At 34.2% G+C, this 24,331-nt stretch overlaps 1 protein-coding gene across 2 annotated transcripts in view; it reads left to right on the top strand.

Moving 5' to 3' along the window:
• The window catches only part of LOC118189372 (vesicular glutamate transporter 1-like), a 607,793-nt gene that overhangs the window by 506,774 nt on the left and 76,688 nt on the right, over window positions 1-24,331 (top strand). For both annotated transcript variants that reach the window (XM_085820946.1, XM_085820945.1), the window contains exons 6-7: window positions 13,725-13,812; window positions 16,001-16,087. In XM_085820946.1, the coding sequence (XP_085677072.1) occupies window positions 13,725-13,812; window positions 16,001-16,087 (175 nt within the window). The remainder of the gene's footprint in view (window positions 1-13,724; window positions 13,813-16,000; window positions 16,088-24,331) is intronic.

Here is a 24,331-nt window from a genome sequence, read left to right as displayed (position 1 = left end):
TGTCACGATGAACTTGCCGAACGTTTCCACGTTTCTGATGAAACAGTCAAACTTTACCTGCACCGCATAGGGAAGATATATAAGCCGAGCAAGTCCATTGTTGGCAAGTAATAAGTAACAGTGTAGTATAGCCTGTTTGTTACTGCTGCTTTGCCATCGTAGCTGGCCTGTAGCGGTTGTAATTCTTATTTTATGCTTATCTGTACTCCTGAATTATTACTAAATGTTTACGTGTGAATGTTATATCATTAAATGTCTTCAGTTTGATTTAAATACACCAAGAGTCGACTGAATTTATTAAGGATATTTAAAACCGAAACTGCGTCATCCATGTCGGCGCCATTCTAATACGAGGTACGTAAACAGTGCTCATGAGTGACTAAATGTGGCTCAATTGTTCTCATCTAACTAACTTCAATCAGGCATACCATTCAGCAGTATAGCTGGGAGACGCTGTGTCATCTACCATACTTGCTGGGCATAGCGAAAACACTGGACAATCAACTCGATGTGAAATCCTTCGCCAATCGGGTAAACCAGAGACCACATTCACAGGCTTCTTTGCATCCAAGACCCTCGAGATTATCGCTCGGGCATTGCACAGCTACAGGAAAATGGCAAAAGGAACTGGATGCTGATGGATATTATTTTAAGACGTAACGTTGAGTACCATGAGTTTGTATGTCTGTCTGATTGATGTACATGGAGTGATTATTTTGTTCTTTTGAAAACTGCCCGCTTAAAATCGACCTTAATGAACGTAAAATTTCTGATTTGTGATCGTAAATCTATTTATTTTGTTATTCATAGATAAGAAATACCTTTCAAATATTTAAGTGGAACCCAAAAGCTAAAATCAAATTGCAATTTTTATAAAAGCATTTTTACTAATATATCGAGCGAATAACATAATATTAAACAATAAACGTTTCTTTGAAATGTTTGAAAACTTAAAAATCTAGAAACCTGAAACAGAACCAAGATATTTTATCTATTAGCTCAGGCTCTGTAAGGAGAAGGCCACTTTATCTCCGTCTTAAACTTCCTATGAAATGACACCGAAGAAGGTTTTAAATAATCTTTTCCTATTAGTGCGTCAGTTTCCTATTCGTAGTCCCGTGTATTAATAGAAAAAACCTTCTTGTTGGCAGTCTTATGAGAAACAAAAGCTTAAAATGCAGTTCAAGTTTCTAAAATATGAGAACTACAGTACAAAAAGTGCTACAGTACAAAAGTGAACAAAAAGTGCCTACAAATTTTGGCTCAAGCCCTCGAATCACACTAGAAAATACGGCTAGCTAGCCTAAAGCCAAATTCAAGTCAATTCAGAAGTTGAAAGCAAATAGTGTTCAGACGGTCAGTAAATGCTGTAAAGCTCTCTGTTAAACTTAAGAACTCTACATTAACTAATTTGTGTCTGAAGGGTGTCGTTTGGTTTATTAGATTACGGCAAAGCACTCGAGGGCTATCTGCCTTAAGGAAGGGATACCTTCGTGGAGGACTTTTAAGGGAAACTGGCTCGTATACACGTTACACATGGGGAAACCACGAAAACACGCATGCAGCCAGCCCGTTCGCGGGATTCGAACTTCAGACCGAACTACCAGTGTTCAGGCGACGTTACTGCTCGGCCGCTGGTGGGCCTGCATCTGAAGGGAGCCGAAGAAATTAGAAATGACAGTAACGACAAAGGTAGTACCTGATTAATAAACAACAATTTAAGACTTTGGAAAATTTACAATAAAGTTTCAAGAAGTTAAAAATAAACATGCAAATAAAAGAATATGAAAATGTTAAGAATAAGAAAAAAAGGCAGTCTGATTTAGCTGTGCAGATGACAGACTGAAAATTAAAACAATTTTAAGCTTAAGTCAAGCTCACTAATTTCAAAAAATAAAAATGGTCTCCAAAATTTAAATGTATAGAATATAAAATATTATATTTAAAATGAGCCTAACCAAGCTGACAGATCTCAAATAAACCTCACCACTGGCCGAGTGGTTAAGATCACTGAATATTGGTAGTTTGACCCAAGCTCGAACTCAGGGGGGACGAATTCGCTGCAGGATTGGTTTTCATGATCTTCTCTATGTGCAACATGAATACGAGCCAGTTTCTTTTAGAGACTCCTTCCCGAAAGCATTTTTCTCATTAGGCCAATAGCTCTCATGTGCTTTCCATGTTCAAATAACCTAACCTAACTATGTCAAACAGTACAAAAATATTATTGGAATATTATTCCATTGTAAGTTAACGTTTAGTGAAGACTTATATATTTATTTAATAAAGGAAAGTGCATTAATTTTATTGAAACGCTTGCGGAGAGGGTTTCTAACAAAATATTCCCTCAAGTGACAATACTTTCTGTTTTGCCAGTGTACCAAATCTGCGAATTTGAAAAAAATAAGGGAAAAGAAACAAAAACACCTTGTTCCTTGAGTTTTCCTATAGGGCACTTAAAAAAGAGAAATAAAACTTTCCTTCTCATTTTCCTATAAATCAGAACAAAACATTACATGATTACTAATAGATGTTCCTTCTTATTTCAGGGATTTCTTTGAAACCCTCCGCTAAATAGTTAATGCCATCAAATTTTCTTTCTGATTTCATTATTGAATATTCAGCAGTGATTCATGAAACAAACACTAACCATTCTTGCAATTTCTTTATATTATGCATGATCTGAATTTTCCCGAGCCATCGCAAATTCATTTAATTTCGAGAGAACATTAATTTTTCATTTAAATTTCCTAAAGTTATAGCCTCCAAAATTTAATTTCAAACTGCGTCATTTAATTTATAGCGCCATTTGGATTTTAATATCGCTTTAGGCTTAAGAATCTTCGCAATAAGCTTCTGAATTTGAAAAAGGAAAATAAGAACCAAACGGAATCATTTCTTCGGAATTTTCAAATTATTTCCTCCATTAGTGGCCATTCGTGAAGAATTTCAATGAAGTAGCGAAGCATTCTTAAAGTCTGCTTGAAAATTTAATTCTCTGGGGAATTTATTCACGACGGTTCGTAGTTTGTGCCAAAATTATATTCCGGAAAACTTTCGTCGTCGCCCAATAAAAGAATTCGAAAAATGTGGCAGTAGAAGCTTATTCGATCTCCTATTGTTATTAGTGTCTTATAAAGCGAGGAAAATGATTGAATTTTTCTCAGTTGTGAGGCGAAGATAATAAAGTATGGAATGTGTAATTTTTCACTTAAATTGCGGAATATGATTAACTTCTGGAGCTTAAGTGCTAAATTCATAATCGTTGGCATAACGAAGAGATAATAAATGAGTTTCAAATTTATGGATTTAATTACATGTATTTTTATCCTTTTCTTTTAAATAGGAAAAAAATTTTTACGTGAATAACCCTTTTTTTCCTCTTCATCCATTTATTACGGATTATTTACGCCTTTGTATTCTTATTTGCTTTTAGTTGCATTTTTATTTTCTTCACTTTGAGTTTCCATTTCTCTAGTTTTGCCTTCGACGTTTTTACTCCGGTGTTGGAATTATGCAGTATGCAGGTATATGGATTAATACACTCGTAAATTATATTATTTGCTTCCACATTTACTTTAACTATGAACTTACTTTATTTTAATTTAATTAGAAGCTTACTTTGATTTAATTAGAAAAATAAGTATTTTCAATAACTCTAAACATTGCATATTATGATATCCAACTGCAATACACACTGTGTAAAAAAAGTTCGTACTCTACTTTTAAATGGGTTGGTGATAAACATATAATTTTTATTTCAGAAATGCTTGAATTGGCGCAAATATTCGTATTTTGTAGTTTTAAATAAAAAATCAATTTTGTAGAAATTATGAAAACTAGCTATTTCTACAGTCCCCCGATTCTTAGAGTTAGTTGTAGTTAGTAAACATTTATACTCATTATGAAAACATAAAACACAAGACGTATGTTTTTGACACTTTTTAGCCCAAAGGGACGTTATCCTAAAGGGTTATTACTCTGAAACGGTATTTTGCGTCGTGCGCTATAAACGATGAATCACGTTTAAAATTCTTACCCTCAAATAATATCCCCTGCATTATTTTAAAGAAATTACGTAATTAAGAATCAGCATGTATGTATGTTTCGCATTGTCAGAAAACGACGACCTAAGGCCATCAAATTTTAAATATCGTAGTCCTCATCCGAACATATGCACATGGAAGCCCGTATTTTGAATTTAATATTTCACATGTTGTAAAACTTTAACGAATTTTCGATTAACATACTCAACGATTTCAAAGCAAGCAGTGCCACCACTTTATGAAAAAAAAAATATATCTCCAGCGCGCGAGACTGTCTATCGGAAATTCTAAAGCTACAGTCAGTCTGTCATATGAAAAGCTCTCGCCAGGTAGTCTACAGCTGGCTGTTGCTCTAGAAACGAGCCTTGATCCATTTTCCGTAGAGATGTCTTGAAGACGAAAGATAACTCTTTTCCCCTCAGCCAACAGTCGCCAAAAGCAAAATAACAATTGGTTCACCCCTATCTGAAATATACTAGCCCTGTTGCCATAGCAATTGCCACCCGCCAGACATTATGGCGGGGCTGTTCTTCTCGCAGACAGACAGTATGTTGTTTTTAAATATTTTGTGATTTTGCTGTTGAATTTAATTTTATGTAGCTTAAGTGCGAATAGCATGATATTTAGTAACACAAAAACACACAAACATTAATAACAAAAAGACAAAAAAAGTTTTGCAAGCCATCTTACTAAGAAAACTGAATATTGATATGATAAACTGAGAAAAGACTGGGAAAAAAACAGAAATATGTATGTCATCACTTAACAGTGCATCCGGAATTCTAAAAATATGCTGGTACGCTGTTTCCAATTTTTTTTTTAATTTTGCTGTTGAAATGCATGCTGCATAAGTGCGAAGATAATAATAAATAAATATGATGATGAATAATAAAGCTAAAAAGTCAAAATAATGGGTTAAACAGACGGTAAGTAGACTGCAATCACAGCAGAGAGTAAAAAATTTTAACAAACCTTTTTAGGTGACCGTTAAAATCTGAACATTTTAAATTTTTCTAAATGTAGAGATGCTATTAGTCTCAAAATTCACCTTTGTCCGAGTCTGAGTTACTGTTCTGTCACTGAATCGCACCATATTCCATTTTTATACATTAAACTACGCGCACTGGGGTGCGCAACTGGAAAGTGAGCTAAGCTCGTTGATGACCATCAAAAAGTTAATTGTTAAAATAAAGTGCATGTTTCCCTAATAAGCATGTTACTAAATGTACAAGGGGTGATCAAATGAAAAGGTACGAAACGACACGGTGGATACAAATGTAGACTTTATTCAAAATATACACCATAGGTCTGAGCACAACGATCCCACCGATGAACAAACAACAGGATTCCTTGTTCCCAGAATTCCTGTGGCTGTGACAAGACCCAGTCCTTCACAGCGTCCTTGAGTATGTCGTCAGAGTTGAAGCGCTTCCCTTTCAGGTGTTTCTTAAGTGGACCAAACACATGGAAATCGCAGGGCGACGTGTCCGGACTGTAGGGCGGATGGTCCAAAGTTTCCCCTTGAACTTGGCCAGTTCCACGTGTGTGACTCTGGAGACGTGTGGACGCGCGTTATCATGGAGCAGAACCATACCCTCCGTGAGCAGCCCCGGTCTTTTGTTCTTGATGGACCTGCGTAGGCGTCGAAGTGTCTCACAGTACACATCGGAGTTAATGGTTTTTCTGTGCTCCAGGAATTTCACAGTAGCGGACCTTGAACGTCGAAAAAGACGGTAAGCAATACCTTACCTGCTGACGGCACGGCTTTGAAGTTTTTAGGGGGTGGTGACGACGCATGCTTCCACTGCATGCTGTCCCGCTTTGTCTCTGGCTCGTAGTGACGGCACCAGGTTTCATCACCTGTGACGATCCGCTCCATGAAAGTGGGGTCTTCCTGATTACGGAAACAAATGTTGCAGTGATGCGCAGCTCCTTTTGCTGGTCGGTAAGCTGCTCCGGAACCCAAGCGGCACACACCTTCCGATATCGCAACTTGTCGTGAACAATTGTCCACACGGTTCCATAGCTGACATCCACCTTCACCATTCGCAATCTCACATTTGTCACATTCGCAATGTGACATGCCGATCACTTCTCACTAGGTCGTTCACCTTGTTGAGATCGCTCATAATGACAGTGTTTGCCTGGTCTGGTCTCGGATCATCACCCACACTCTCACGGCCTGCACGAAAACGAGCACTTCATTTTTTTGACAGAGTTGTCAGAGACACATTTCTCCCCATAAACTGTCACCATCCGACAATGAATAGCTGCCGGTTTCTCACCTTCCTCTGTCAGAAATCGGATAACATCTCGCTGCTTCTCAGTCGTCGAATTTTGCAACGCGAACGCCATCCTGTCCTCATACGGACTGCCACATCATTTGGACGCCGCTTTTGATAAGAGCTCTGCTTTCTCCTGCGCATGCTCCAATCTCAGTCAGAGATTCCAATCGCATCCCAAGATGTCTCGCTACGTTCTCCCATGGCAGAATATGCAAATATTTAACTGTTACATTTTTACGTCGTTTCATACCTTTTCATTTGATCACCCCTTGTAGATCTGTATGAGCTGCTACAAATAAGTAAGTTTTCGTTTTAAAATGTTACTTATTTCCTTCAGAATTTGGATGTAAAATATTTATCTTGTCTAAAATAAATATTCATGTATACTCTTTGATTGATTCTTTATACCTCATCCGCAAGCTGCTTAATGAGGGAAAAACGCAACAAAAATGCACAAAAGAACAATCCGTCCTTGCTTTTCAGAATGTAAACGCCAAGTGATACTTCAGAGTGACGGAGAAGATATTCAGCCTCTTTTAGCATGTGTTAGGTAGAACAACAGATCGGAGAAGATAAAAGGCATTTCATTAGATGCGCGTATTTAAAAAAAAAATTGTTTAAAGGGAAATAACTCTATCGTCAAGTGCTACGAGCAATGAATACTTCAAATTAACTGTGCGGTTGGTTATGTAAACTGGAAGAAGCTTTTTTCACACAATTCCCAACTTTGCTTTGGATATTTGGTTAATGACAAGATTGTATGTTGAGAAATCTAAGCTTCATTGCGTCTGTACAAAAGGAGTTCACTCTGAAGATCAACTTCACTGTCTCACGAGCTCCATGATCGAATGATCAGCGAACCGATACTCATTCGTTAACTGAATTCAGCCAGGACTCATTCAATCGAGTGGTTCTGATTAAAGGGCTAAAATCCGTTCATTGGTACAGTTTCATAATCATGCCTTATCGTAAAAATTGTTAAGTAAACATTGTTACGTTAAGTTTACATTGTTAAATAAATCAGTGATTTCTTGAAAAGGCAGGATAATAACGGTGACAAGACATGTAGGTACCTGAGCTTTCATGAAGACTAGTTTCTAACTTGTAGAAACTTTCATAGCGGTGTGGGCACCTTTGTGCCGGGACACTGCTAGGGCAGTAGCATCTTTACTTGCTTTGTTAATTACAGCTGCAAACAAGAACCCGGACTTAACCCGACATAAAGGTGCTCGCAATTTTAAGAATGCTACTTTTCTCAAATTAGAAACTAACCTTCATGACGTTGAGAGAACCGTTATAAATAATAATGTAATATGTACCTAATTATTTTTGTAATAAACATATTCTGCTTGACTAGAATAAATAAAAAACTGTAATGATTTTCTTTTTAAGAATGCCAAGATATCTGGCGAAATATCAGAATTCGCTACTTATGATAATGACTTTTATAATCTTATAATCCTAGTTTGTATTGAGTCTTTTAATCATTGCAGCACTATGTTTTTCGTAATTAAGGTTTTCAAAAGCCTTTTCAAATACGAAATTATTCTACACCAAATCAAAGTTAGTGTACATAAGAGAATTTTATATGTACCTCAGGCAAAGCAAGCCAAAAATAAATACAGCAAAGAATGAAATGTGTCATTATATTCTACGAATTAAAATAATCAAACTAGAAATTTAAATGGGTACCTCGTAATACCACATGTTACTCTTTTAATACTAAACTAAAGCAAAATACGAAACTTTAAAACTCAGAAGAATGAATGCTATATAAAATATTTTGAATTATTTAAAAACAAGAACATAATAAAACCTCAAAGAACTCGTCGTAAATTAAGTTTTTCCTTCAATTCTTTTTTCTTAATTCACAGTTGTCTGAATGTTGAATGCAAATATACTCTTCAGAAACATCAAAACGTGATCTTTAGTAACGAAGGCAATTAACTGCAACCGTATACTCACAATTCAAGATTGCATACGAGAGTCGCAGGAAAAATCAGATGCATTGAAAACTTATTCCTTAACCCCCCCGGCTTGAGAAAATATTACCGTTTTTTCTTCTAAGCTCCGTTTCATGAAGAACTAGAAACGTTGATCAGCATGCAAAAATTGTAGTTTATTTATCTATATATGTGCTATATGTCAACTTCAAATAAGTCAGCCATTTTGTAATTGTTTTATAGTCTAGTTTAAGAAAAAGACATTTTGTTTGACTTTGATAAACAAAACGCATAAACTAGAACAACTAAGATTATTTTCTGTAATTCGAAAGACCTTACAGATGGAACAAATGAGTTTGTTCTATATTTTTTGTATTTATTTCATTCTGTTTAATATTCGGATGCATGCAATTTATTTTCTGTGTAGAAGGCAAGAAATGGACCGACCGTTTAGCAAAGACCTGGTTAAGTACCATTGTTCTACCGAGAGATGAACAAATTAGTATATTTTACTGTACAGAATTCTTAATTTGGGAAAATTTGACACGATAACATGTCGTATGAAGCTAAGGAAAACGGCTAGGAATTAACTAAATCTTGCTAATTTTTCTTATCATATCGCATTTTCCCTCTGTTAATGAGACACTATAGTATCAATGCGAATTCGTATATAACTGGAATTACAGATTCTCATGTAACAAAACAAATGTTAAACAAGTTGTAAATAAGCAAATACTATAGTTTCAAATGCTGTACATAACGTTAATATTTGACTATAGAAATGAAAATGACGAAAAGGTAGCACGTATCTATGTAAGAATAGCAGAGAGAAATTCAAGAATTGCTTAGCAAAATGTAGATAACGAAGCCTCTAATTGCGTGTATTAACTAAAAAGGGAATGATAAGCAACTAAAGAACAAATTCTTCAAAAACTAAAACTTAAGAGTAATTTTAAGAATAAAGGTCTAATCCTTCATGAAGGGAAGAGAATTTAATCCCTCTTTGCCAAGATATTTTTCAGAACTTTTTTTCTTATATTTCATCATACTTTATTTATTAAATTTTTGGTCAATGGATGATGCTACGAGCTTTACATTTAGCTAACACATTCTGGGATTTCTCCCGTAGACCCATGTTTATTTTTAATTAGTTTCATTACCGCAGCTGAAGAAAAAAGATTCTGCTAAACATTGTAAACTATATATCATTGCAAACCTATTCACGTTATACGGATTCGTCATACTTATTATTATTTACTTTAGTATCTCCTGTCTGTACATCGTGTAACTCATGAATGGGAAGCATGCTGATACATAGCATTTGCTTATTATCAACTGGTACTATAGTACTATAGTACCAGTACTCGAGTAGTTAACACCGCTCAGTTCTAGTACTTTGACTCGGGTTCGAATCCATGCAAACGGGATTATGTTATGATTGATTTTCATGATTTTCCCTATATATAACGTTAATACGAGCCAGTTTCCCTTACAAAATTCGCCACGTAGGCATCCCTTGCCTTGGTTAGATAGTCATGCGCTTCGATGTGTTCAAATAATCTAACCTTAACCATTCTGACACGATTGCACTTCATAATTTTAATGTATTGTTCGAAAAGATTAGAAAGCTAGACGTCTAAATCCCTGTCATCTACAACAAGAACAATATTTTCAATTTGTTATCAAAAAAACGAAAAGCGTTGCAATATGCCGCCTAAGCATTTTACAATTAATACGCATACAAAACTAATGTTACGAAACAAGCCCAATGTCTAAGACGCGCATGTCGCTGATTCCTATTTTTACCTTTTCTTGGTAATCTCAATAAGACATATCTTAGAAATGACTGCTACCATTAATGAAAACATGTTTACAATTTTTGACTGACAAAAATGAAGCATATTTTGTAGTAATTACAAAAACGAAACAAATTCGGATTATTATCAAAGCGACTGAAAGAGACACACAATGGACACATGGTCTACGTTCAGTTTGCTTGATTATGGACTAGAAAATTTTGTTATTTTTTGCATTGTGATCAAGAATATTGCTTCTTTTCAACTTGCCTGAAGATCGTTTATCAAGTACTACGAAATTAACTCATTCAAACAGGACTTAAATTTATATGCCATTTTAACTTAAACTTGATACGTTTTTATAAATAAATTTTTAGAAATAAGTGTCTAAGAACTGAATTGCTTTTTAGTATTGATTTAAATGTGATCGTTAAAATCACTGTTAAGTTTATGAGATTTATCTTTGTTATATCACGAGAAAACACTTGGATTCAACAATTGCTTATTGCCGATAGTATTTGTGTTAATTAATTAATTAAGAGTAAACGCTTACATAATTTTATCCTTTTAGAAGAACTATGGTAACATCGAATTGAAAATAAATTAAGCATAAAATAATCGCAACATGGAATGTTCAGCTATTTCGATTGAGTATTTGATCAAATTTATTCAGCAATTTATTTTATTATTCTTTTTATTCTATAATATTTTTGCAGGATTTAACCCGGCGGTTAGTTAATGCCAAAAAAAAATCTGAAGGTTTCAGATTTTAAATTACGTCCAAAGGGGACGTTTTTTTAACGTGTTGTGTGTTGGCTTTATTTATTAAATATCATGGTCTTCTCACTTAAGCCATAAACTTCAGTTCAATAGCAATGTCGCAAAATAAGTTAAAAATGAGCCTATCTTTAGAATTTCCGATGCACAGTTCCGCGCGCTGGAGATAAAAAGGTTCCCCCCCCCCGTACATTGTTGCCATTGCTCGCTTTCAAATCGTTGAGTTTGTTACTCAAAAATTCGTTAAAGTTTCATAAAATATGAAATCTATAATAAAACAAATTCCAAATTTCAAATTTGGGCTTCCACATGCCCATATTCGCAGTAGGTTTACGTCATTCAAAATTCGATGGCGCTATGTACCGTTGTTTTATCACAATGCGAGAAATATACATACATTTATACAGATTTTTCATTACTTAATTTTTTCAAATATAATGCAGGACTCTAACATTGGGTGGCAACAGTTTGAAAAGCATAACGGACATTTATAGTGATTCAACGCAAAATCGAAAAACGAAAACAATAGTCCTTCAGGGACAAAGCCCCTTGGGACTAAAAAGAATATTAAAATAAATTATTAAAAGAATTCATGAAATTTTTTCGATCTTGTTTATTTCTAGATCTACATCTTTCTAACAACTTGAATACATTCCACTTCATTCTCCTTGTCGTATTTTTTTTAATATTCAAAAAAGATCGTCATTAATAAATTATTTCATGTTATCACACTTTCTTAAAAGTTTATGAGAAAATTAGTATCAACAATATTGTTTTTATTTCAGTTGAACATTTAATGTGGCAATAATGAAACACTAAACTTTGAAGCCAATAGACTAATTTAAAAGGTAAATCAGCATTTTATTATGGATATTTCAAAACAGAGTGCTGCTTTCAATTCTGCTAAGTTTTACTCCTGTTTTCCAGTTCAACCCCACTTTAGAAGTATACGAATATTTGCAAAGCTGCTCGGAAGGTGAAGGAGTTAGCAATTAAGGGTTACTGAACTATATAATTCTTTCCAGGATCAGTCTCTGCACTAAACACATTAGTTCACTTAGTAAGTTGAGATTACACTAAATCTCTAACACTAGTTCAATATACCATTTGCACCACTAAGGCTAGGGAGAAAAATTGAGTTAAAATTTTCCAGCTTCTTTCTGTGAAGCCAAAGAAGTTTAGAAATCGAGCACCTCTTGCAGTCAGCACAGCAATCGCGCAAATTTAAGTAAATTCGCAAGTATGTAAATGCGCTTACATTCAAGATGATTGCGACGCTGACTGCAGTACCGAAGGGCCCGGATTCAAATGCCGAAGAAGGCATAGATGTTTGCAAATGTATAATGTCTAATATGCAGTGAGCAGAAAGTCCTCTGGATAAGCGGTCTATCCAGAGGACTCTGGATGTCCTCTGGATGGAGGTGGGGGTTCTAGAGAACCCTCGGACCGCCCCCATTATAATTACACTTAGAGACTCGTTAAGTCCTAGGGTCGGTGGTCATTTTGGTAGTGTTTTCGGTGTGCTCTCCATCAAAATTGGAGGCGGAACTGAGCAAAGTCGTACCGTCACCTGTATGCTGCTTAAGTTCGTGCTAGTTGACAACAACAACACATTTAAGATGAAATCTACCAATTACAAATTCCTGCTTTGTTCGGCCCTTAAATTGAAAGAGTCACATAATTAGTTAAGTTACATCTTTTATAAAAAAAATAAAGTTCTGTTGCTATAGGAGAAAAGTTGAAAATGATTAGTTCTTATGTAGAGAGAAGAAAATATATCAATAACAGCTCAGTGTATAAATTAATCTATTTCGTTAGTGATTATGGTAGTGAAATTTAAAGTTTGCATTCCTGAGAGCCAATCATAATTGGCTCTCAGGAATGCAAACTAAAATGTCCAATGATAATTCCTTACTTACAAAGTGTTTTATTACTGTGTATTGTTTTCATATTCTTCTGCATATTTTTCGCAGTTTTATAGTCTACATCCGAGTACTGCTGCATAAAGTCCTATTTATAAAATAATTCTATAAAAATCATAGATGAGTAGCAGCAGCTTCTTTGGAAATTACGCTAAGCAATTAATAAATTAAACTTATTTAATTCGTAAATTTGAAGATACGTGAAACTTTACGGAATGCATTTGCTGGGGGAGTGGCATCGGGAAAGGGGAAATAACCATAACTTAGTTCCTGTAATTAAAAACAGTTATATTAAATTAAAAGTTTTATCTTATTCAATTCTAAGATGACATTTCTTCCATGTAAAAATCACTAAAATTATAATGCGTTTTGAAATGGATGGCATTTTAGAATCGCAAAGATTTGGAACTCTTAGTTATTCCGCAGTAATTATGTTTTCCAAATTACTCACTTAATTAGACTTGTTATTAAATAAAATCTGATCCTTTTCACTGTTAAATTTCTTCTCTAATTGCCTATAATGGCATATCAGTTGTTATCTTATTTGATCACATCTGTTAGAAATCTGTGAAGCTGTCCCCAAATGTAATCTTTGTGCTTACATTTATTTACATGTACTACCACAAAAAAAAAAAAAAAAAAAAAAAAAAAGTTAAAGCCTTTTTGGGGCTGAACAATGTCTAATATGTAATGGGTAAAAACAAAACGTGAAATCGATATAAGTACCTATTGAGAGTCATTTCAAGAGCTAAAACACCCCTCCAATTATATTTCTGAAGGATGCGTGAGTGCAAAATGCTGAATAGCAGAATGCATTCAGATGAGGATACTTTTTGAGACTCCCTTATTTATCGTTTTATTCTGTAAATTTCTGAAACATTTTTACTCATATTTTAATCTGCATGTGTGTTGCATAAAGATGAAAATTCTTTTAACCATAACCGTTGCTTTTCAGGGTGTCACGTATCCCGCTTGCCATGGAATCTGGAGGTACTGGGCCCCGCCAATGGAAAGAAGTCGCTTGGCAACCATTGCCTTCTGCGGTAAGATTTATGCACGTATTACCCTTAACGGATAGTATTTATGTTATGTGTTTGTTTCGGAGATATCATTCAAGTTTTCTATCCCCTGTAATTCCCTGATAATTGCATAGTTAATAAATATAAATTTCACGCCTATAAGTTTTCAGGGGTTTTTGTATTGTGTCCATTTTTGGTATTACAGATTTTCTTTTTATGCTTGTCCCTTAGTTTTCTGTAGAACAATAATACGGTTCTAAAAAACAACAACACAACAACAGCGTAGTCTTAGAAACTACGCTATATTTCATTGAAATTATCATTTTCATTTCTTAGCACTTTTGAAATTTGTGCTTGGATGTCCTAAACGTGTTTGCTTTTTCTAACTGCGTGCATTCATACAATTTACACATTAAAAAAACGTTTTTCTTTTCCTTTTCCTTTCCGGCATTAATCTAAGTATGAAACAAGAAAGAAATTTATACATGGGATTTGCGAGACCAGATAGATCAATGCGAAGTTTACCTACTAAATTGTAAGAAATGGGATCTTTGTTAGCGACTTTACCAACAAAACTCTACAGTATAATATTAGCTGGATAACAATTCCAGTAACTCGCGAAGCTACAAACTGTCTAGGTCGGACATAAGAGCGCAACTAATATTTAGCACTTATTAATGTTACAAAATCAGGTATTCACTTCTTCTCAGATGATCACCGATGAAACTTTTACTTAAAATCATACTAGGTAGGATTTCCTCCTAAATTCAGTTTACGCCGTTTTCCCATAAATTTGCATGAACCTTTCGATTGAGCGAGTAGGCAACAAAATAAGGTATTAAGGAAAGAAATGAATATAAAGCTAACGATTTGTAAACCTTAAATCAGATGTCCCATTTGTTCTTCATTTAACTGCAACTGAAGAAAGTGATAATGCATAATCCCTAAAAACACTCCTATCAAAATGAAACTGATTATTTACTCCATTTACTTATGTATGTCATAGGCAATTCTAAGTTGCCACATGCAAGACATTACGTTCACTGAAATTCCTTAATTATGCTAACAAAGTCAACCTGAAAATATTTTTAATATCTTACGTGAATTGCATAAATGTTGATTATCATGTCATGTAAGTTGTTAAAATTTATTTTTTTAAACAAAATTGGTTTGATTAAGTGTGTTTATATGGCCTTAATGTAGTTGTTGCAGATTCCTTATCCAAAACAAATGATTTTGATTTCCTTTCAACGGTCTTGGCTGTGACATGTTTGAATCAATTTCTTTATTATTTCGAGTAAATATTATCTTCTGCATGAGTATTTTGAACTTTTATTTTATTTTATTTCCGCCCATGTGATATTGTGGTTAGGGGAGCCTGACTGCAATACCGAAGGGCCCGGCTTCAAATCCCAGAGAAGACATAGATTACTATCTGTCCCTTCATAGGAGGTAACGGTGGCCGCCTATTAGGTGCCTCCACAATAAAATAGCCAGCACTTCTGGCCTTAGGAGTGGCCAATGCCAATTATAGGCAAGTGCCCGCCATTGGGGAAAAAAAATTCTCTTCTTTTTTTCTTTTGAGTGGCAACTGTAATTCGCCATGATATATTCTTGCTTATGTTTCTGTCTGAAAAAAAAAAAAAAAAAAGTTTTATTTTTCATACTGAATTTTTACTTCAAAGCTGTAAATGTTTAACAGCAAAATGCAGTATTATTTCATCACCAATGTGCATTTTTTTAAAACATAGTTATTGCAAGGGAAGTTAAAAAGGCCCTTTTTAACTTCATATAAATAATATCCATAACTATTACTTTTATCCCCTTAAAAGCTTGGTTATTCGTGATTTGCTTTGTGAAATTCGTAAAATTGACAGCGTCTGTATATATGTCTAGAGAGAGTATAAAACTTTAAGAATATACGTATGTTATTTAAATGCGGATGTGATTATGTAGTACATCCAGATCATTATACTGCTTTCGCACCAAACATAAACCGCATCAGCGCTCTGCGAAGGAAATTAATTTATTCTCGTCTGTAGTGGCAATATGATATGCATCTGCAGAAATGCCCTTCCTTCGGTTATAAAATTATTACATTTTTATAATTAATTACTATAATACATTTTAAGTTTTAATGGTGTTCATTTCATTGGTTGTTAATTAGAGCTTCTGAAATTTGCCATTTAATAAAATGTTTTACCTTATACAGGCTCATATGCTGGAGCTGTCCTGGGTATGCCACTGTCTGGAATGCTTACGGATTATATCAGCTGGCAAGCCTGTTTCTATATATATGGTACGTAAGCTAAGCTATGTTATTCATTTTCTTTTATGATTCAGTTAATTTTTGAATGAAACAGAAAATACCAGACTGATAGAAAACTACAAGTTAATACTTTAACTTAACAACGTGATGACGAGTGAAATAAACCACGAAGTTACAGATGCCTTAAAATTCATTATATAGTTTTCTTCTTCTATTATAAAAGTGGTTCATTTTACTAACAGTATTTGCCATGACACTGTAGAAAATTGGATTATTATTCATAAAAGTAAAAATATTAGTTTGTGTTTCGCATGGATTTATCTCACTAAATATCTCAGAACTTACGAAATATTTAAAACATTTTTATAATAAACAGAACTACATTCGTAAAAAGTAAGCAAGAAAGAAAATATGAAAGGATTTCATTTATTACTAATTATCGGCTGGAAGAGTGAGATTACACTAGATGGATTCATTAAAATCATCTGTATCTATCTATCTTTGTGTATATATATGTATATATATATATATATATAAACGACGTAAACAAATAAACAAATGTAAAAAAGGACTACTTAAAACCCTGCGCCTAAGCTGCAATGATTTAATTAGTAATCATAATCATAATTAAAAGGAAATACTACTATTACAATTCCTATATTTCAAACTAAAATTAAGTAAAAGAATTAAAATTTGAAGTCGAAATAAATTCCAGTTTATAAATTCGTCTTTTTTAAGGAATCTATAAAAGTTTTTGAATTTTTTTTTTTAATTTAAAAGGTTTTAGAAATTTTTTTAACTATTTGCGATAGTAAAAGGAAAATCGGCGGATATAAAAATTGCTCTACAAGCAATGGCGGCTAATAGTGGAAATAATATGCAAAAATTGCTAATAATAATTATAGCCAATAAAAAAAAATCTGAAAGCTTTCGGATTTCACATTACGCCCAGGGGGACTTTTTTTAACGTTTTGAGTGTGTTAAATTATCACAAATATTTTTATTATATATTAATTATTAAATATCATTTTCTTCGCACTTAAACCATAAAATTCAATTCAACAGTAATATCGCAAAATTTTAAAATGAGCATACCTTTAGAATTTCCAATATGGTTTCCAATATTTCATGGCTAGTGTATGATGTATAATTCTAAGTTGCACAATACTTAGTTCTTCCGGTATTTTATTGTTACGAATATACTAAAGTACATCGACTGTTTCTCAAAGAGCAATAGCTTTCGCTTAGTGGAACTTGGCAGCTCAACCATGTTTTTGTTATACCATTTTTCAATATTCTCTATATTATTTCATTAAAATTATTTCATTAATAATCATCGCTATATTATTTCATTAAAAAATTCGATTTTTTTTTAATATTCGCTCTATTTATTCATAATTCATGCGATTTGATGGCAACATCTTTTTATTTATAATGCCAAGCAGTTTTTCCATATATACTCGCTGTATTATATTTTATAAAATAAAATGTAGAGGTAACATTTGGTGGCAACATCGTTTTATTTGTGTTGCAATATATTTTTACTTCCTTGTATAAAGTAAAGGAAGTATTATAATCGCGAAACACTTTTGATACAATATTTTTTCAACGAAAATATCCGTTTTTATCGCTCTTGAATCCATCGGAATTTATGTAACATCTGTACGTACGGACAGAATAAAGGACTTTTTTTTTTCCAAACGGATTATAAAAGGAATTTAATATAGTTGCGAGAGGGATTTTTTTCATTAAGTCCGTACGTACGTATCTCGCATAACTCAAAAACGATTACCAGTAGAACGTTAAATTTTGTATATATGACTGCTATAACATGTAGTCGTCCACCTCAATTTCTTTGTTGTAGTTGGCCTCACCAAACTGTATATATACACACACCGTCTTACCTGGCTCGGTACGCTCTGTATTTTTATTCTTATTTGTTGTTAAATTGTTAATTTTTTGCTTTGAAAGTGATTGAATTAGGTTACGTGCGTTACTTAATATTCCTGTTAATTTTTTATGCCTTTGCATGTTAATCTGCATGCAATAGTTCTAGAATTGTCAACAATTTAAAAGTGGTTCTAGGCCTAACGTGGCGGTTGTTTGCTTACATTTGAAACCCTTGATAGTATAACGAATTGAGTCAGTTGGTGCATTAAGTTCAGTGTCTTTTTCCCAGTAGGACGAAAGGTTAACTTTCAGTTTTCGTGTCCCGGAAAGTTGTCTTCCTGCCCGTTGGCGGAATTGCTTTTTTTGACCTAGAAACTCTAATTTGAATTGCGAAAATTGCTTTTTTAAACTGTTTTTAACTTTATATGGTGTTTTAGGTTTATTAGTATTTTACAATTTTTAATGAAGGTGTTTTTATGTATTTTTGCCTTGCCGCGTAATGAGAACTGAATTGACTGAATAAGAAATCTATCTGTAATGAAATTCCAGGAAATAACTTTAAATGAAGGTCAACAAAAATATGTATAATTTAATATGCCATTCAAGAAAGTCTTGTGAAGTCCACATCATTTTTTTATGTTCGCTATATTTCTTTAAATACATCACACGGCGATAAAATTTGGTGGCAACATTTGAAAAGTGATACGAATAAAAATATGAGGCTTGAGACTAGAACTAGAAAATGGTAAATAGGGTACATTTGACTTTTTTTAACTAAAAAACGATTACTCTGACTGCATTCGAAGAAAAAATATGAAAATGTAACTTCAATGCAATTTAAATTTAATTACAAGAGAAACTCGCCAATGTAAAATTTTAAATAACTGAAATAACCTCTAAAGTTCTCAGTGTGACTCAAGTGCAAATATTTTTCAAAGTTTATTGATTTTTGGAATACTGTGCACATAAATCGTTTCGAATCAAATGATAATATGCTGCCAAACGCAAGGAGTAAAGCGAAATTTTGCGACAAATTTCTTTTCTACGGATTTTTGAAATTTCATAAATATCTCCAAATGAAAACAATTTTAAAGTACCACTGCTTGAGTATTTTACGGGATATTTTATGGTATTCTAGTAAAAGCGTGATGTAGAACTTCAATATCTCCAGAATATGTTAAAGTATGTGAATCATAATAGTTAGATAATTAATGAGAAAATAAATGTTTAGGCATCTTACACATACAAGACAAAAAATCAGCGTTCACTGTGGCTTAAAACTAAAATTAAATTTAGAATTTTGGACTGCATTCCAGTATTCGAAGTCAAAGATAAGGTTCGCAAGAATGCTAAGGCAATGCAAGGTAAAAAAGAAAAATCACAAAGAAATTGGGAAAATTCTAGTATTCCAACGTGATTTCTGCATCCAAACTTCGCTTTCAAATATTTTCGGAAAACACTAAGCTGGAGTTAATTGCGTTACGCGTAAATTATTGGATAAATGCCGTTTTAGAAAAGTTTTGAGATATGGTGACTTAAAGCAAATGGTTTTTAATCCATGTTATCGAATCCAAAACTTAACAAGCAAATAACAAAGTGTAAACCTACTGCGTGTCGTATATTTATTCTTCCTGTCTAAATTAAAATCGCATTTCAAAAAAAAATTCCTTTTAAACTCATTGGGACATCAGTGTTCATTACAACATTGTACTTCAGAATATTGTAATGAACACTGATGTTGAACCCTAACAAATGGGTTGACCACATGGACGTTTCTGTAGCTTTCCCATAACATGTATAATATACACTCATGTCCATAAATTAAGGATAATTCAGAGTCACGCGGAAATCGAACTCTGAAATAAATATATCACCTGTAAAATCACTACACACATCTTTAAGAATCATATGCAAACTTCAGGAAGTAACCAGATGACACCGATGGTACGTCACAATGACGAGAGTGTAAGAGAGTGATATATAAGGAATACAGGCAAAGAAGTAAAATTGTTCGTAGGCGCTTTATAAGCAATTCAGTGCAATACCCAAATAGTTATGACACAAGGACGCATTTGGATCGTTTTTTACGTGGTAGAATTATTGGCCGTCTGTAATGTGGGCGTACCCAACTGGAAGTATCAGACGAACTTGGAATTTCCCAGAGTGTCATCTCCAGGCTTTGGCAACGATGCGTTCCAATTACTGCAACTCACTGGCGCCTGCGGTTAGCCTAGAGTAGAGACATGCATTGTGGACGGACACCGCAACAGTTGGGCTTGTGTGATGTTTTCCGACGAGTCCAGGTTTAGCTTGCAGTCTGATTCTCGCCGGACTTTCATACGGTACCCGTTACCACCAAGAAAACATCATTGAACGACACCGTTACGGTGGTGCAGGAGTGCTCGTTTGGGGTGGAATTATTCTGGGTTCCAGAACTGACCTGCATGTTCAAATTGGAACCATGACAAGCCAAATCTATCGGGACGTCATTCTGGAACAACATGTACGTTTGTTTCGGGGCGCCATGGGCGCACAATTTGTGTTTATGGACGACAACGCCCGTCCTCACCGTGTAAACATCGTAAGCGAATGCCTTCAATCGGATTATATCACCTGTATGAACTGGTCAGCATTCTCACCGGACTTGAATCCAGTAGAGTACGAGTGGGACATGCTTGGCCGACGAGTTGCAGCCCATCAACCTCCTCCTACATGTCTACCGGAACTTCGGAGAGCATTACGTTTTGAGTGGTGTCATATCCCCCAAGATCAGATCGATAATTTGATATTCAGCATACCTAGTCATTGTACGGACTGTATAGCATCGTCTGGGAGACATACAATGTATTAACAATCATACCAACCATGTAATATTGTTTTTTTGTAAATAGGTTTTTTTTTTTTTTTTTTTTTTTTTTTTCTGTAATTTGCTCCAGGGAGAAAAATTCGCTAATTTTTTTAATAATATCAAACATATAGCATCTTTTTTTGCTCTTTACCTTTTGTTTAATAAATAAGCTTTACAAATAAGTCAAATTTGTTTTGCTTCTAACTCTTCCTTTGCCTGATTTTGCATTATCCTTAATTTATGGACATGAGTGTATTTTCGGCTAACTTTTATGAAAGTCATTTCAAGCATAAGCGACATAGACAGCAGCGTAGGATATGAATTTTCGGAGGGCGCTCGTTAAGTTGCTTTCATAAGTATTTCGTAAGTATTTCTCTTTGAATTATTAATCTGTTTAATTTACATGTAGTGCCAACTACGCTAATAGTCATCGGCTCTAAATTTGTTGGAACTGGGCCTGATGACGTAAATGCAAGTCTGTTATTCTTAGAAAATCCTCCAAAAAGGCTTTTTTCCCTTAACAGGTAGCCTTCGCGTAATTTGGCTTAATTAAATTCAGTCAATTAAATAATATATATGGATGTGGTCTATCACATAGCTGTTATCTGCGTTCTTATTTTATTTTTTTACGAGCATATCACGCAGTTTTCAAGAAATAAAGAATAGGTTTTTAACTGTTTAATTGATCATGGCAAGCACACTAGAGCAATCTGCCTAATGGAATGGATGCTTTTGTGGAGGACTTTTTAAAAGGAACTAGCTATTATTTACATTTCAAATAACTCTATGTAATTAGCGTGTTCATTGGTATTTATTATCAGTAGCCTGTTTATCGTATCAAACTAGTTATGATCTTATCTTTGGCTACTCCTGGGCGCTGGAAATATAGGTTAAAGGGCATAACAAATTAAACGATTTAACCATCTCGAAAATAGCAGGGGTCACTAAATCAATCAAGGTAAGTGCGTTCTTGAATCTCCTTAGATGCTGTCTGTCTTGTCTACCAGGCATTTTGATTGGATAAAATTACGTGTTTCGGCTACATGCCAAAGACGTTCTCGCTTTCCTTGGTTGAACAATAGATGTTCCTTTTAATATAAATTGGATTACTTCAGATTCTTTTTAGGGTTCCCCATAAGGTATACCCATAAGGTAATTTAGTAGTCTCATGAATGAGAATTTTGCCTATGGTGCATTACAGAGGCCGATTGGTTTTGCACCCTTGAGAACAGGGAAGTTTTGATGTAGAACACCCCAGAAAACTGATCTGAGAGCCTTCTACCCCTCTTTTCATACCACCTGTCACTCGAGAGAAATTTTGACTCGCCAGTATTTTAAATGTCCCCATGCTTCATAGACACTAGATACTTAAAAACACTTAAGATTCTACAATATTCAAACCCGGACCCGGATCCAATCATACGGCAGGCAACAGCGCTATCCATTATCCCGAACAAGCCGAGAGCCACGTTTCTACCCATTTAGTAAATAAAGATGGTAAAGCCTTCCCGTAATCGCTGTGTTTTTGAAAAAAAAATCCTTTTTAAATGAAGGTAACTTCAGCCCTTTTTATCATTTGAAAACATCCAAAAAGATTCAAACAGCCGTCCTCTTAATGTCACTTAATAAGTAATGCTTTCTACCCATTTCCAAATTTCAAACTTAGTTTCTGATCATGGGATGATTTTCCTGAAACCTTTGCTTGCCTTGTATAAAAATATGGATATATTTCTGTTTGTCTGCAGAAGCTGTTTTGCTAGTTTTCAGCCCGAAAACTGGTAATCAGCCGAAGATCACAATTTTCAAAATTCTATGATTTTTCTCAAAATTTAAAAACTCTTTTGTTTGCAGTACCGAAGCCAATGACTTTATATTTAAAACATGTATATATGTCTTCTTAAATATTTTCTCCTCCGAAAAATAGATTTTTCTTACAACACTCATTTTTGAAATAAATAATCTTTGATTAATGATCGGCTGATATCACCAGAAAATTTACATCAAAGATAAAGCGTAGCTCACACCAGAATTAATATGCCGTTAATTCCATTCATGATGATGCAAGCATGTAATCGATACTTCCTCTTGTTTTCTCTCTTTACCATTAGACTATGCCGGCAGTCCCCAGTTTTAAAATAAAGTTGCGATCAAAAGTTAAACATTACCTTAATATCTCCTTCACTTTTAAGTGCTTCCATATTTTATTGCTTTTATGAGAAATATTTCGAGGCGACAGTTTTATGGCGACTGAGCAAATGATTTCACGTTACAAATGGAGAATTCCCAAGCCTTACGTTAAGAAATAAGATACGTATCTAAGTGCTTCAGAAGCTTTTAAATTAAACTCAGTAATTCGGTAAATTTTGTATGTAATAGTACACAAAAATTTTTACACGTTCTTTTTCTTCGAATTTTAAGAAGAAATTTATGTAAATTAAGGAAATTTTAAGAAGAAAATGGCTGACGGAAATTCAATTAAGCCAATTTAAGGACAATTTAAGAAGAAAGACATTAAATAATAAAAAAGAGAAAATAAAGAGCGGGTAAAGAAGCTCGTAAGATTAAAAGTGAAACTTAATTTTATTAAGTTTATTTTATTAAGTTATTTAAATTTTGATCAAATACTCTACCTTTTTTTAAGATATTGCAAAATTTTTGAAGAGGGGAAAAACGAAAAATGGGCTTACCCGCTCTGGGATTTGAACTACGGATACTTTACTTAGCTGTTCACCAGGGACAGAATGGTTAAATCCTCTGAATATAGGAACTTCGACGGAGGTTCGATCCCATGCTAACTCGCTGATGGGTTTTAGTAGTTTTCCACACGCGTAACATGAATATGCGCCATCTTCCTTTAGAAAGTCGTCATCCACGAAGGCATAACCCTCCTCGTTCGTACGCTTTGCTATTCCATAAATAAAAACCTAGCCTTGCACTTGCTAACTGTATGCGTTAATCCTCTGCTTCACGAGCTTCGAGTTTCATTGCATTCTACTATAGTTTAAGAACGAGTGGGGTAAGGCGCGAGACCCACTACACTAGGCTGATAACGAGTTATCTTCATTGTTTACAAGTATCCATTTTTCTGACTATCATCGTTCGCATCTAGAATTCGTTATCATTCACGATTAACATTCTTGCCAGTTAATGATTCACATATAGAGTTCGTCATCATTCACGACTAGCATTCTTGCCAGTTAATTCTAGTCATTTTGGACTTACGACAGTTGATGCTATTCAATACTAATCACTTACCAGTTAATGCGAATCACTTTCAACTTACGACAACTGTGTGACAGTTGTGTAGCTGAGTTCATGCAGTCATAGTGCAGTCTTGCAGTGGTCATATGTGAAAATCCAGACTTCGCTCCTGCATCCGAATTCCTATGATCATCTCATAAGTCCCAACTTTTCGACGGAATTAAAATCGCTTAAATTATACAAACATGCATTCACAAAACCGAAGCATCTCTAGAAGCTTCCATAAAAGTTTGTCCCTCCATATATTACTGGTAATACGAAGAAGTAATATTCAT

Source organism: Stegodyphus dumicola, chromosome 7 (assembly GCF_044657685.1).
Source record: "Stegodyphus dumicola isolate Sdum_Otavi_A_Nest chromosome 7, ASM4465768v1".
NCBI lineage: Eukaryota > Metazoa > Arthropoda > Arachnida > Araneae > Eresidae > Stegodyphus > Stegodyphus dumicola.
Note: the sequence above shows the minus strand (reverse complement) of the source record. Positions and strands in the feature narration are given on the sequence as shown.